This window comes from Pyrus communis, chromosome 6 (assembly GCF_963583255.1).
Source record: "Pyrus communis chromosome 6, drPyrComm1.1, whole genome shotgun sequence".
NCBI lineage: Eukaryota > Viridiplantae > Streptophyta > Magnoliopsida > Rosales > Rosaceae > Pyrus > Pyrus communis.
Window position 1 is genome coordinate 15,627,346 of NC_084808.1, and position 15,707 is coordinate 15,643,052.

Sequence of the window (15,707 nt, forward strand, 5' to 3'; positions counted from 1 at the left end):
GCCACCACACCTATGGTAGGCTCTTTCAGAGTTTCTAGGAGCAATGTTCATATGAGCTTTGCCATTGTGGCGATTCACATTTTTAAAGCTCGGGACTGAATTATGCCTTGGAACCTAGTTATGAAACTGGACACCATGATTCTTGCTTTTCCCATTCCACCATCCTCGCCTGTGGCCACGTCCTCGTCTATGATTATTGCCACTAGAGAATGTGGCGTTCACTTCGAGGGAAGCAACATTCACTTCTTGAAATGGTGCAGATCTAGTAGGTCGAGATAGATGATTCTTCATCAGAAGCTCATTGTTTTGTTCAGCAACCAGGAGCACAGAGATCAGCTGGTTGTATTCAGTGAAACTTCACTCTCTATACTGCTACTGCAAGAGCACGTGTGAGGTATGAAAGGTGCTAAAAGTCTTTTCCAGCATATCTTCCTCAGTGATGGTTTCCCCACAGAGTTTCATTTGGGAGCTAATTATGAACATCACAGAATTGTACTCAGCCACTGACTTGAAATCCTGGATCCTTAGGTGAGTCCACTTATAACGAGCTCTTGGAAAAATCATCATTTTCTATTGATTTTATCTGTTTCCCAATGCCTTCCAGAGTGCTAATGGATCTTCAACCGTTAGGTACTCGCTTTTTAGTCCTTCATCAAGATGGCGATGGATAAAGATCATGGCCTTCACTCGATCTTGAAAAGATGCACTATTCCCCTACTTGATTGTTTCTCCAAGATTTCCTGCCTCCAAATGGATCTTGGAATCCACTACCCAGGTAAGGTAGTTCTTCCCAGTAATGTCCAGGGCAACAAAATCAAGTTTTGGCAAGTTCGCCATTTTCTTTTCTGAAAGAAAACTAAGATATGTAAGAACTTGGAATAATATGTATTCTGGAGGTATGTAGTGTTAGAACTTCAAGCTCGAGATTTACATGATGAATGAGGAGGGCGATTGTACCACACCATTCTTAATGAAATAACATAACATAGGATGAGCGATTATTCCGCACTACTTAAGTAGCAGGAAAATGTAAATATGCAGAGTAGGGTGGACGATTATACCGCTCCACCTAAAATTGCAATAAAATTAAATCTGCAGTCCAAGATAGACGATGATACCGCATCATCTTGGATTGCAGTGAGATTAAATTTGCAGTTCAAGATAGGAGATTGTTCCGCACCATCTTGGATTGCAGTAAAATTAACATAAATAAACACTGGGTTAGTAATCAAAATCTACACCGAACAAGAAATCAAAGATATATGTAACTGTTAGGTTGATAACTAAAAGCATGTATGAAGCAAACATTTCTTTGCGAGGATATGTCCACCAGTTGAGACAGAGGAAGAAGATGAACATTAAAATCCTTAGAGGAAACTTTTTTTTTTCTTCTTTCGTTCGGCGAAGAGAAATGACAAATTGGTTAGATTTTAGAAAGTCGTGCTGATAACGTGTTATAAATAGGTAAAAGTTAGAGAGATAACCTTTACTAATGATAGAAGCAAAACAGGTATAAAATATCACATTGTAACTATAACACAAAGGGATGACAAATCAAAGAGGGAGGAATAGATACTGATGTTATTGATCTTTCCTTTTTCCTTTATGTATTTTGATAGCAGTCGGAGTGCTCTATTTATAGAGCAACTCCAAACGTATTAATTACACCCTTTGAAAAAAATATGATCTCCTTCATTTCCAAAGTCTACATTACTATATGTGGGTATTGAAAAATCTGTGTGGGCATTCATAAATCTGCCAACATTTTCAACATTGCTAATGTTTTCAATACTGCCAATGTTTTCAATAGACTTTTCTTTTAAGTTCACCATCTTTGAAACTAACAAACTTAGGGTTGGTTTAGGGTTTTGGTGCTTCAAAAAAGAAAAATGCTCATTAAAAAAATTTGAACATTAAATGTGCTTGGTAAAACAAAAAAAAATGTTGTCAATGAAAGTAGAAAAACATAGAAAAGTAGAAGCAGAATCTACCTTGTTTCTAAAGAAAGTGTTTTTTTTCAAAGCATAGTAATCAATGATAATTTAATGAACTTTTCAAATGACAAGTACACCCCCACATGTTTTACAAAATTACAATATTTACCTCTACATTATTGTCTTTGACAATTATTATATCACAATAAATATTATATCATTTTTAGTCATTTAACATATTCAAAACAATTTATATAAAATTTTACCAAACACTCCTGCACTATTTTTTTTTTATTATTATTAAAAACATTTTTACAAGAAAAGGTTTACCAAATAGTTAACAGCTTTATTTTATAACTGTTTATTCTCACAACACAGTAAAAACAGTTTTTTTTTTTTAAAAAGCACAACAATACTAAACTAGCCTTTATAATCCTTTAAACTTTCGTCTCATATTATCAAATTCACCAAAATATTAAAGATATAAAATAATTTACTTAAATCCACTTAGGCTCTAGGCCCCAGCCCACTGCCTGACTAGCGTATAACGTCTTTTAGAACCTTGGTACTGATCCTCTGTGTCAAACTTTAAAGCTTAAAATGTGACAAGGCAGATGTGCCATCAAGGCCTTTGTTGTTGAAGTAAGCAACGTAGTCCCTCACAGTGGTCTCCTTGTACTTTGGAGGATTGTCTTTTGATACTAACTCCTTGATGGGTCCATAGAGCTTTGTTGACGGTAACATCCCTGTGCAAAAGAAGCTCGCAACAGATATCCTTGGACCTACACAGTTTGCTAGTACCCTGTGTTGTATGCTCTTGAATCTATCATTTGATATAAGCTGAAACCCCAAAACAATTCAACATTAAAACCCAAAATTGAATCTAAATCAAAAAATTTGACACAAGAAAAATTATAGAATTTAGAGAGGGCATAAATATAGACATAAAAATCATGGTAATACATGGTATATGATATTTCAATTAAGCCACACAATGAATCGCACTTGACCTTCACTTACAAATATACAGGTATATCACAAGATAGTAATGATAGTGCCAATTATTTTGTAGATCATTTAGTAAATCATGCATTGAACAAGTTGATGGTATGGGTAGCAATTAATATCTTCATTATGCACTGGCTATAAATTGATGATTAGAGAATAATCAATTTTAATTAGAACATATATAGAACGATGACGCATCAATCCAATAACAATATATATGATAGTCTTTTACTTGCCTGTAAAAGGTCTCCAATGTTAACCACAAGAGCACCAGACACAGGCGGAACATCAACCCACTTTCTGTGATGAAGAACTTGAAGACCTCCAATATGATCTTGCAAAAGCACTGTGACGAAGTCATTGTCGGCATGCTTGCTTGTGCCCATAGTCAACCCTGGCTGTGGACAAGAAGGATAGTAATGACCTAGAATCAGAAGCCCCTCACTACAGTCCATGTCATTCAAGTGACTTGGCTTTAGGCCAAGAGCCTCCGATAACAACTCGAACAACAACTTCCCCAACTTCATTACATGCTTTGAATATTCAACTAGTATGTCTCTGCGAGTTGAAATTAATACAGAAATGAAACAATATGGTGAGTTGAGCTGCCTATGTAAGTATCTTTTTACTTTTCAGATTTCAAACTTTATTGTATCTAGTAAGACCAACTACAACCCTTTGCCTTCTGAAACTGGGTTTTTAATGCTGGCCAAAAAATGGGTCCAAGGAAGAAAAAGATATAAATAGGCCAGGAGATGGGACCGACCAAAACAATGGAATCCAAGATTCACTTAAAATTTTAACAAGAATTGGTGTTGAAAACATTTTCATTCAAGGTTCGAAAAGACGCTAGGCGTTAGTCGGACGGTGGGCTGAGACTTAGCACCTAGGTGGTTAGGCGGGTGCCTAAGTGGACTAGTCGGATTTAAGTAAATCCATTATATTTTGTGTAAATAAGTGTCTGTTTATACTTAAAATATACATAATTTCATCATAAACTACAAAATAGAATGACATATGTATTATGAAGTATTGGAAAATAATGAAAACATGGGGAACAAACATATAATTTATGCTCATTTAAATATTCAACAAGTCTCTTACAATTTATTGAAAAAAAATAAAATATAAAATGAAAGTAGTCTATTTTCTGTCTAAGTGAGTCACAATTTAGGCAGGTGCCTAGGCGGGTCTGGGAGGGGTAGGAGGCCTAGGCGGGCGCTTTAGTAGGTCTAGGCACCCTTTCTTAATTTTCAAACGTCTAGACATTAATTGGGACGGTGGCCAGCCGCCTAGCGCCTAGGCGGTGTTAGGTTGGGATTTTTAGAACAATGTTTTCATCACAAGCTCTTTCAGTCATATTAAAAACACTTTCAATAACCCCACACTTTCTGGCCAAATGCCTAAAGGTTAGGCCAAAGATTGGAGTTGGTCAACCTATTTAGCTTGGGCAAATAATGCTTTAAATGAACGATCAAACCGACCTTCAAAGTTGTTCTCCATATTTCTATCTCAACTTAGACAATCCATTCCATATTTTAAACAGTAAATGAATTCTATATGAAATTGTTGTCTATGTTATACTGGCCAAAGTATGTAACTCCATTACCACCAAAAGTCAATACATGATCAAATCATCTAATCAATGAATCATGATAAAGATATAATATAGGGGCATTTTGATCCAAGTCCAAAAAATTCACTTAATTTCATATCAATTCTAGTTTCATTTGATTTATTAGTATGCCCATTTTGCCCCTTACAGTAAAATAAAAATTATATTTTAATTTGTTAAATTGAATTTTAGAAGGTAAAGATTTATGAAAACAAAAACATGACATGTGAGGTTGATTAGAAACAAAAACCTATGTTATAGGTAGAAAAACAAAAGTATTGCCTATGTGAAATTCTGTCCCTGGATTTCACTATAGAATTCTACATATTTTGTATTTACGCGAATTTATTTTATTTTTGTAAATTTTAGAATTAGTTACCTATTTACTAAGCTTGATTTTTCGCAACTATTCATTTAAAATATGTAGATCTCTCTAGGTCAATCTTTGTATTTTAGATGGAGCTCAATTCCACGAACACGTAAACAAAATCATTCAAGAAACAGAGTTTTAACGAAAGATTTATAAGCCACTAAACTCGGGGGCAAAAAGGGAATCTAGACCTTTTTTTAGAAGCTCCCAGAAAGTGGGAGAAACCAACCCACCCCTACCCCCACCCCCAAAAAGTTTTGAAAGGCTGGGTCGACTTGTTTCTCTGCGAATTGACCCGATTCCAGGCTGAGCTTCCCGACGCCATTTCACGGCATTTTTTGACGTGACGACCTCAACGATCACCACTTCTCGAATCCCTTCGTCATCACGAACCCAACCCACCCAGGTTTGAACCATTTTGGCCACGATTTCATACCAATCAAACCTAATGCTTCCTGGACCTCGACGTCGGCATTTGTAGCTTCCAATCACCTCAACGTCAACCACTACCCTCACCAAGCCTCCCTCAACCTGCGATAAGGGTGAATCGATGTTCGAGGGTTTTGGGTGTCCTGGCTTTTCCTTGCCTATTTCAAGTATATCCTGATGAAATAGGCAGATACAAAAGTTATTCATCTCATTGCGATCTTCATTTTGGTATAATTTGAGCAATTTTGGCCACTTAGTACTATGGTTTAGTGATATTCCTCTTCACCTGTAAGTGAGAGGTCTTAGGTTTGATTCTCGTCAAATGCGAGTTTGAACCACATTATTGCTAGCCAATTGTGAAGCTAAGCCCAGCCCTCTCCCTTAGTGTAGATAATATCATTTGTTCAAAAAAAAAAAAATTATTGAGCAACTTTGGTGTTAAGTGAATTGAGGTTGTAGGCCGTTGCATGAGGCGGTGCGTGGCTCGAGACACCACTTGGTTTTTCTAGGCTAGATTTGATACCCTAATTCCATATTTGACATCTGTTTGGTGAAATTCGTTGTGTGAGCCTAATTTTGTAATGCTCCGCCACTTGACTATTAAAGTAATCGGCGATCCAACCATTGGATTGCCACCAATTTGTAGTATGTTATTGTACTTATTATTTAAGGACTCTAAAAATTTACAGATTGGAAATTTGATATGCATATCTTCCGGATTGAAGGAAATTGTAAATTTTGACATTTGTAGAAGACGACGATCCGACTGTTGGATCATCACCAAATTAATAAGTGTATTTGTAATTAATATTTGAGAATCTTAGAAACTTATGAATAGGGAATCAGACATACGGATTTTTCCAGATTAAATTTTTATGTTTTGAGGAAACGAACATTCACTGCCTCCTGAATTTGCGATTGGCGAATCCGACCGTCAGATTGTCAAGAAATTTTAATATATAGTTTTAGAAACATATTGAGACCCTTAGAAATTTATAGATAAAAAATCGAGTGGGCGGATATTTCAGATTGGATTACTAGGGTGGTTGACCGTTTTGTTGAACATGTCGACCCACAATTGACTTTCGGTCAACATGTTTTGAATATTTATTAAATATTAAAATGAGTATTACTAGCCACTTAGTACTACAGTCTAGTGATATTTCTCTTCACTTCTAAGTGTGAGGTTAAGGTTCGATTCTCACTAAGGACAAGTTTGAACTACATTATTGCTAGCCTATTGTGAGGCTAAGCCCACCCTCTCCCCCTTAGTGTAGATAATATTGTTTGCTCAAAAAAAATAAAAAATAGTATTACTATAGACTAAGTAGAGCCTAGTGTATCTATCTTGGTTAGCAAGCTATTCCAATTAATGTATACGTTGGTTTACATGTAAGTGATGCGTACAGTGATATATATGTTTATTGAGCTTCTAGATAATATAAATGCGATGTATGATTACTGGCATTAAAATATGATCTTGGAACCATATTAGAAGTATTCAGTAGAAGTAGTTTGTCTGTGTGATTAGATAGTGTGTTGTCATGGAAATTTATGGTATGTGTGTTTGTAGTATACAACATGTGGGTCAATATGTGATGATGTGACTACACCATGTGGCAATAGTACATGGATGGTCGTACTTGGTATATTTGAAATGCGGGACCATAAGCATTATATGGGTGATCATGCTTGATATATCTACAATGGGTGATCACTACTTACAGCCATAGGATAGGGGTGGTCATGCTTAGAGTTAGGGAAGAAAATGCATCTGCTATGATAGGGCGATGGAGGACGGTACATATGATAGGGGTGGTCATGCTTGGTATATTTGCGATGGGTGGTCATTACCTAGTGTTATATGATAGAGTCCTGCATAGTTAATGCGTGATAGGAGATCATACATATCCTAGAGGGGGCATACTTGATAAATTTGTCTATCTAGCATCATATAGAGTGGTCGTGCTTGGTAAATATGCGATGGAGGATTGCTTCTTGGTTGGATTCCATTAAGTGGTCCAAATCCCAGCTCTTGTTCATTTCCATTAAGTTAGTCCAAAACTTTGAGTGAATAGGAATTGCTCATAATAGACATAGTGTTTGTAAATTAAAGTTACCATGTTATTGCTTGGATTCCAGGTAGGGAATTATGGAGAGTTCCTGTATTAAATTTTGTGAAATGACATGTAATCTTGTTGATTGATTAATGTAGTTAAATGCTAATATTGTGCATATGTTATTCATCGAATCGATTAATTGTAGTGATGGTGGATTAGGTTGGAAAATATTGTGATATAGGTGAATGACAACCATGTTTCACATATGATTTCATTATGTAGATTAAACTCTAGCAAGGCATGCTCAATTGGTTTCCTTGAGTGATTCTGAAACTCTAAGTTCTTGTTAGTTAATGCCTTGAGAATTTAAGAGTTTAAAAGAAGAGTGAACTACAAATGGCTTGATCCCATCTTGAGTATGGAGGCAGTCTAACATAGAGGTTAGGTGCAACCATAAAATAAATGAAAAGTTACTACACTATTGGACTTGATTTGTGTTATGTTCATGTCTAGAAGGCGGGACATGATAGATGATCAGGTATGTGGTGACTTCACATGTCGATCCTGGATGTATCTCGGAATTGAGGCGTGACAACCTAATTCCAAATATACCTACTATATGGGAAGACAAATACTTTGTACCTATAAAGCATATATATATATATATATATATATATATATATATATATATATATATATATATATAATCTAATTATTATATAACAAGAGTATTGTCCTCTATCTTTTGTAACATACATCTACCTAATACATAGGTATATATGAACAAAATAATAGAAGAAAATGCATCTGCTATAACGTTTTTAGTTATATATTGAAAAGTATGTATAAAAAAACAAAAAACTGAGGAATAAATTAATAGTGAAAGTCTACAATTTTATATACACAAATAGAAAAATGAGAACGATATATAGATATATATATATATATGAGTGTGTGAGGTATTTATCAATTTGCTCCTTGAATTTGTGAGGATTAGCCAAATTCCCTCCTCAACTTTAATTTTGGCCAATTTCCCTCCTCAACTAATATAATTAGTCAATTTTCCCCTTGTTGTTAAATTTTTTGAATTTTTCATCTATTCTTTTGTTAAGTATGTCACGTGCTATCCAAACCTTGTATCTTCTTCTTTTTCTCCGAACTTTCTATCTTGTTCCTTTTCTCTGAGCCAAGCCCCTTCTAGTTCCATCAGTACTCTACCAATGCAATTTCTCCCTCCACATTCATCATCATCTTCTTTTTCAAAATCCTTCAGTTGTCCCCTCTGCTTCCCCCTTTGTTGCCAAACCCCCATTCACATTCCCTTTCACCCCATCAATTTTCACCCTTTTCTATGTTTCTAACCTTCCATCTCATTTTGCTCCTCTTCTCATTCTCACTCTCCTTATTCTCCTTGTCCCACCCCCACCACCCGAACTCTCTTCTCCAGCTCGTTCACTTCCTTTTCATCCAAGGCGGCTCCAATTCGACAGAGACGACAATTCCCATGCTCAAGCTAAGCTTTCGGTGGGTTTCCTGATTTTTTTGCAGCATTGATGTCGGGGTTTGTTGTAGTGGTGTCAGTGTGTGTGTGTGTGTGTGGGGGGGGGGGGGGTTGGGAATGGGTTTCAGCAATTGGGAGAGTGTGATTTAGGGGGTTTTGTAATAGTTTTGTTTTATGGGTTGTATTAAATGTATAAATGCAGGTGGGTCTTGGAGTTTCCCATTATTCAGGTCAGTTTTTTGCTACTTTTATACAAAGTTGAAACGGAAGGGTTTCATGGGAAGGTTTAGCAGTGTCGCCACCGGTTGGTTGTGATTTGAAATGTTTCATGGGAGGGCTTAGTGGTGGCACTTTGGAGAAGATCTCAGCCATGGAGCAGCGGATGTAGGCGGTGTCGAAAGTCATCGCCACCTTAAAGAACTAAGGGGCCGTTTGTTTTCCTTCTTTAGCTCTCACTAAACTAGATAGGATTAAAGATTAGTGCAATCCATGTTTGTTCGCTTGCAAGACTAACTTTAGTGGTATTAGGGAGGACTCGCCTCGACTAACAACATCTCTAGCCGATCTTAGCATGTTCCCCCCAAAACTATAGGACTAACTAAGACACCTCCCTTTGCTCTCGCGTCCTGTCTTCGCTCTCGCGTACTCTCTCCACTGCTCTCGTTTGTGCCATTTCCCTCTCTCATCGCCCTGAACCCAGATCACGTCCTCTCCCTCTCTCTCCTTGTCCTACTTGATGCCGACACGAATCTGTATGACCTAACCTCGAGGAGGTGAGATTTTTGACTAGTTGGTCTTGGTTCGCGACCTAGACTCAAGTCAGGACCAGAATCAGAGTGTCGTTGTTGGGTACACAAGGAACGCAACTACAATTTTGATTTTGATTGAAATTGAATTTTTGATTGTTTGTGTTTTGGGAGCTTTATTGATTCAAATGGAGGAGAAAGATGTGGTTGCAAGTAGTGGAATTTGGATGGAGAGCTTTATCAATTGAAATGAAGGAAAAGCTATGATTATTTATTTATTTATATTTTTGTCAAAAGGTAAGGAAAAGCTATGATTGGAATCTATGGAGTTTGGACGGAAAAAATGAGAGGGAATAGAGGTTTCAGGAATGTTCTAGAATAGGAAAAAGAAATAGAAAAAGAAAAAAAAAAAGAATTAATTTTATTATTTTTATTATCCTGCTTTTTAGTCCAACACTGCACCAAACACTTCACTAAGCTAGTCCAACTTAGTCTAGTTTAAGCCAGTCCAGCTTAGTCCCTGAAGCTAGTCTAGTTCGAGACAGTTCGGTGCAACAAACGCACCTTAAGGTGCTTCTCTCTTTTTTTGTCATTTGTTTTTTTGGTGAAGAGGTGCTTCTCTAACAGAAAAGAATCTAGGTAGGAGTAGAAAACGTGGGTGGCGAAAAGGAAAGAGATAGAAGATGTAGAGAAAATGACATGTTTGCCCTTCAAAAGTGGTCATATGGATAGCACGTGACATACTCAATGGAAGGATAGATGAAAAATTCAAAAAACTGAACAGGAGAGGGGAAATTGACTAATTATGAGAGTTGAGGGGGGAAAATTGGCCAAAATTAAAGTTGAGGGGGAACGTGGCTAATTCTTACAAATTTAGAGAGTAAATCGACAAATACCTCTCTCTCTCTCTCTCTATACATATATATATATATATAAACAAACAAAATAAACATAATATGATGAATACACCTAGCAAAAAGTTTCTTATAAAACGTTATGAATACACGAGAATCATGGGAGTCTGCAATTCTTGAAAGAAAGAAGAAGATTTTGTGAAGGAGTAGGAGGAGAACAAAAAAAAGATGGAACAAAAAGTGAAAGAATAAGACATAAGAAAAAAAGGAAAGAAAAAGAGAAAGATGAAGACGATGCATAAGAAATAGAGATAATAATGCTCTAAAAAGAGAGTATCTCTCTCTCTCTCCCTATATATATATATAAACAAACAAAATAAACATAATATGGTGAATACATCTAGCAAAAAGTTTCTTATAAAACGTTATGAATACATAAGAATCATGGGAGTCTGCAATTCTTGAAAGAAAGAAGAAGATTTTGTGAAGGAGTAGGAGGATAATAAAAAAAAAGATGGAACAAAAAGAGAAAGAATAAGACATAAGAAAAAAAATGAAAGAAAAAGAGGAAGATGAAGACGACACATAAGAAATAGAGATAATAATGCTCTAAAAAGAGAGTATTTATCAAATATAGCCAAAAATTAACCCTTAATTTCAAAAATGTCATTTTTTTATAAAATCTTTCAAATATATCCAAAATTCTACCTAAATAGACACAAATACCCCCAAATTTAACAATCAAATAAATTAAAGGCTTTTTAGCCAAAATGGTTCGTGACCTTGACATAACTCCTTAATTTGGTTCTTAACAATTAATGATAATCAATAGTAGTGTTCTTGAATTTGTCTATTGTGAATCATTTTAATTTTTCTTTGAATTTGTCCATCGTGATCATTTTAGTTTTTTCGTGAAAAATCTGTCAATTACTCTGTTAGTGTGATGATGTGGCACCACGTGGGTCTCACAAATACAATCATATAACGACATGTGGATTGACTTTAAAAACCATTTTTATATGCAAAACTAAAAATGATATTAGTAATAAAAAAGGCATTGAAGGCATGATTGAAATTCTGCTGCTCCTACTTGCGATAACCGTGGTGGGGCTCAATGTCAGTGATGAGGGGGTCGAAGGGGATAGGGTTATGGTGATGGAGTGTAGAAGCGAAGGTGAAGTTGGACCGGAGCTTGAGGCGACAATAGCTAAAAAGCCTTTAATTGATTTAATTGTTAAATTTGACGGTTTTTGTGTCTATTTAAAGTGAAATTTTGGATATATTTGAAAGTTTTTATAAAAAGTGACATTTTTGAAATTAAGGGTTAATTTTTGGCTATATTTGATAAATACTCCTAAAAAGATGTACACGGGAGTTACAAGGAAGAAGAGATAATATTGTTTAAATCCAATCTTATAATTAAGGGATTATATTAAAGGAAAACTAATGAAAAGAGTTTGAAAACTTTAAGTTTAAACGATAAGTACAAAATAAAAGGTAAAGTGAATAGCACCAAGATTGACTTTTTAGTGTAAAAAAAATAGTTTTTCGTTAAAATGAACAGTACCGGGAGCTTTTTGTTAAAGTTCCCTTATTTTAATGATATAAATAATCAATTAAAATTAATTTCATAATACAATTAATCCTAGAATTAAAGGATAATATAATTTAGGGGGAAAATTGACAGGAAAGTGAAGATAAGATGAGGTAGACAATGTGTCAAAAGACCTAACCTAATAATCAAATAAAGTTGGACCATGTCGAATAATTAGGGTTGCAACTTGAGTTGGACCATGTCAAATAATTAGGGGTGCAATCCGAACTCGTCTATGTTTAAACTGACTTTAAACCTGAACAAGTGGGTTTTTTTATAGTTATAACCCGTCCGGACCCAACCCAATTTCAACCCGTTTATTGATTAGGTTGAGTTAGGTTGATCATTTGTCCGTCTATCCCCAACCCAACTAATCAAACTCAATTTAATCATATTGTAACCCATATCAATTAATGCTCATACTACACCCAAATGAGCCAAGTCCAAAAACCAACTCCCTTTCTAATATTTTTTTTAATAAATTACCTTTTATAATTACTTAAGCTTTTAGGGAATAAGAGACTTTGATTAGTCAGCATATTTGTAGTCTCTAAATCCTAAAGCTTTATAGTATATTGATTTATGAAATTAAAGTTAGCTAGCTTTGATGCTACTTGGCTTAATTTTCTTAGGAATTGTTAGAAATTAAGTTGTTACAAGATTAAACATGAAAAAGTTGGGCAACCAGAACCCAACCCAAGTAAACCCTAACCCAATTAAACCCAAACTCAAATGAACTCGAATGAAACCCAACCCGAACCCGAGCTCAAATTGTAAAGTTGGGTTAGGATTGGATTGACCTTCCAACCCGCCCGAATCGCACAAAATCAGACTTATAGTAAATTTTATAAAACTTACCACTGATTGCAGAGAATTATAAATTCCTTTGTCACATACCTGCATACTTGTGGCAAGTCTTCTGGCTTAGTAGGATTAGGAGCCACATAACACAAAAAAGTATCCCTCCAATTAGTGGCCGGTGCACTGTAAAGATCAAAGTTGCTATTGTAGACCAAAGGTTTAAGGGGATCACGAGTGTAAAGCTCCTTCTTCACTTGAGTGTCTTGTTCAAAAAACCCACGTACCCCATCCTTAATCTCCTCCAGAACATCAACAGGTATTCCATGATTGACAATTTGGAAAAAGCCCCACGTCTCTGACGCCTCTCCGACTTTCGCAACAATCTCGTTGCGTTTAGTTGGACTACCAAGTTCAAGGCCTTGAAGGTCTATGACTGGAATGCTAAACTGTCTGGCTTCTGAATCAGAGCTGGAATTTTTTATGTAGTGATCATCCAACTCCGGCGGTTGATGAAAAATTGTAGGAACCTCGGTTATGCCCGCATCAACGAGGCCTTTAACTCCTTCTTTGGTGTCATCGAAAGCTTTTACTTCACTTTTCCGGTCGTCATTTGTGTTGGTAGCTACCATCTTGGTTTGTGACTAGATTTCATTCACCTAACTTGTTTATTGATGTATGTAAGTGGTCCTAGGGGATCATTTTATAATGGTTGAAGTTGAAAGGATGGCAATAATTTCGCTAAGGCCAAAAGATAATTCCAAAAAAACTTTGACTTGATTGGCAATAAGCATAATTAAAAAAAAATTTAAAAAAAAATTCAAAGAGGGTTGTATTCAATTAGGGTTATGTCATATGTGAGGTTTTAAAGGAGTATAAAAATTTAAAAGATTTCGTAGAGTATTTTAAACATTCGTATACCTTACCTCTCGCCTTAAGAGTTTGAGAGAATTCACTCAAAAATGAGTTCTAGAAATCAATTAAACTCCATCAAAATTCATAAATTTATTAATCTATTAAAATATCTCAAAATCTCAATTAAATATAGCATTTATACAATCACATTCATATATTAGTTGTGGGTTAGCTGTTTATAGCTCAGCCAAACATTAATTGATTTTTATTTCATGGTACGTATGAGTGCCCGGAAAATCAATCGTTAGATGATACATATAAAGATGTAATTATTCTTTGCAATGATTGTAGTCAAACTCGAAAATAATATTACAAAGTGCAACTTGATTACGCCGCCGGTAGATATTTCAAAATTTTCAATCACTGCAAACATCAAGATCCTTATAAGTTCAATATGTTAGGATTTATTTGCAGATGAAACAAAAAAAAAAAAAAAAAAAAAAAAAAGCTAGCCATGTTCCCACGGAAACAAATTCGTCAATTCTTTATCGTCATCTGTGATGCCAAACCAAATTTACAATCAAAACGGAAGTTGAAGTACGTGGGATTTTTGGGTTTATTTGTAGGCGGCAGGTTATGACTTACGACTAGAAATTTTAATAGCATCTCCAATTATGATCTCTATTTAATTAAATTTTGTTGAAAGGATTAGGAAGAACTAACTGATAAATTTCTACTCAAGCCATACTCTAATTTAGAAAAAAAGACTTATATGGACAGTTATATATATCATCATAGTGGCGTCTCATATGAAATAGAGATATACATGTGCAAATTTTTGTCCACATATACTTATTCTATTAACATGCGATGCCATGTAGTGATGTACAGGTATCGTGTCAATTATTATCCTAAGGCTAAATCGCCAAAATGGTCCTTGAGATTTGCATAACTCATCACTTTGGTTCCTGAGATTCCAAATCGATAAAAGTGGTCCCTGAGATTGTCCACCATCCATCATTTTGGTCCTTCCATTAAAAGCTCCGTTAAGTGTCCCGGAGCTCTTGGCCGGAAGTTTGGGTAATTTTCAAAGCTTCGTAACTCAATCGTTTCTTAACCAAATTCGACCCATAATATATCAAAATGAAGATAGAAAAGTGTAGAATAAGATTATACCTATTTCGAAGCCCAATGGTTCCCAGAGATGGCCGGAAAATAGCCTCAAATTTGATTGGTCCGAGCGAAAACTGGAAAACTCGTTGGGAACTAGGTAAATTTTAAATGTTCATAACTTCTTCAATACTCAACGAAATCAAGTGATTCAAAAACAAAAGCATACTTCTTGACGAGACGAAGAGAATGGTACCTTTTTGACGGATAAATCGCCGTGGTTTGGCAAGAAAACAGCTCGAAAGTGGCTATCTTGGTCTCAAATTAGCCACTCTCAAGCCCTTTTTTGGCCAAACCAAGGCGATATAGCAGCCGAAAAAGGTTCCATTCTCTTTGCCTCATCGAGAAGTATGATTTTCATTTTTGAATCACTTGATTTTGTTGAGTATTGAAGAATTTATGAACGTTTTTCCAGTTTTCTCTTGGACCAGTCAACTTTGAGGCTATTTTCCGGCCATCTCCGGCAACCATTGGGCTTCGAAATAAGTATAATCTTATTCTACACTTTCCTATCTTCATTTTGATATATTATGGCTCAAATTTGATTAAGAAACGATTGAGTTACGAAGCTTTGAAAATTGCCCAAACTTCCGGCCAAAAGCTCTGGGACACTTAACGGAGTTTTTAACGAAAGGACCAAAATGATGGATGGTGGACAATCTCAGGGACCACTTTTATCGATTTGGAATCTCAGTGACCAAAGTGATGAGTTATGCAAATCTCATGGACCATTTTGGCGATTTACCCTTATCCTAATTTAGGGTATAGAAATA

General features: G+C 35.6%; 1 protein-coding gene across 1 annotated transcript; it reads right to left on the minus strand.

Annotated features, from left to right (window-relative positions):
• Window positions 1-2,246: 2,246 nt before the first annotated feature.
• Window positions 2,247-13,590, minus strand: LOC137736677 (1-aminocyclopropane-1-carboxylate oxidase homolog 1-like). Its single transcript, XM_068475911.1, has 3 exons — window positions 13,009-13,590; window positions 3,179-3,500; window positions 2,247-2,774 (listed from the first exon to the last, which is right to left on the minus strand). Exons 1-3 carry the CDS (start codon window positions 13,539-13,541, stop codon window positions 2,523-2,525), a joined length of 1,107 nt encoding a protein of 368 aa, XP_068332012.1. The 5' UTR covers window positions 13,542-13,590; the 3' UTR covers window positions 2,247-2,522.
• Between the last annotated feature and the right edge of the window lie 2,117 nt (window positions 13,591-15,707).

Coding starts and splice junctions, on each gene's coding strand:
- LOC137736677 (XM_068475911.1), bottom strand. CDS start 13,541: ATGGTAGCTACCAACACAAATGACGACCGGAAAAGTGAAGTAAAAGCT. Junction 3,501..13,008: donor GACTTGCCACAAGTATGCAG/GTATGTGACAAA, acceptor TTCAACTCGCAG/AGACATACTAGTTGAATATT. Junction 2,775..3,178: donor ACATTGGAGACCTTTTACAG/GCAAGTAAAAGA, acceptor TTGGGGTTTCAG/CTTATATCAAATGATAGATT.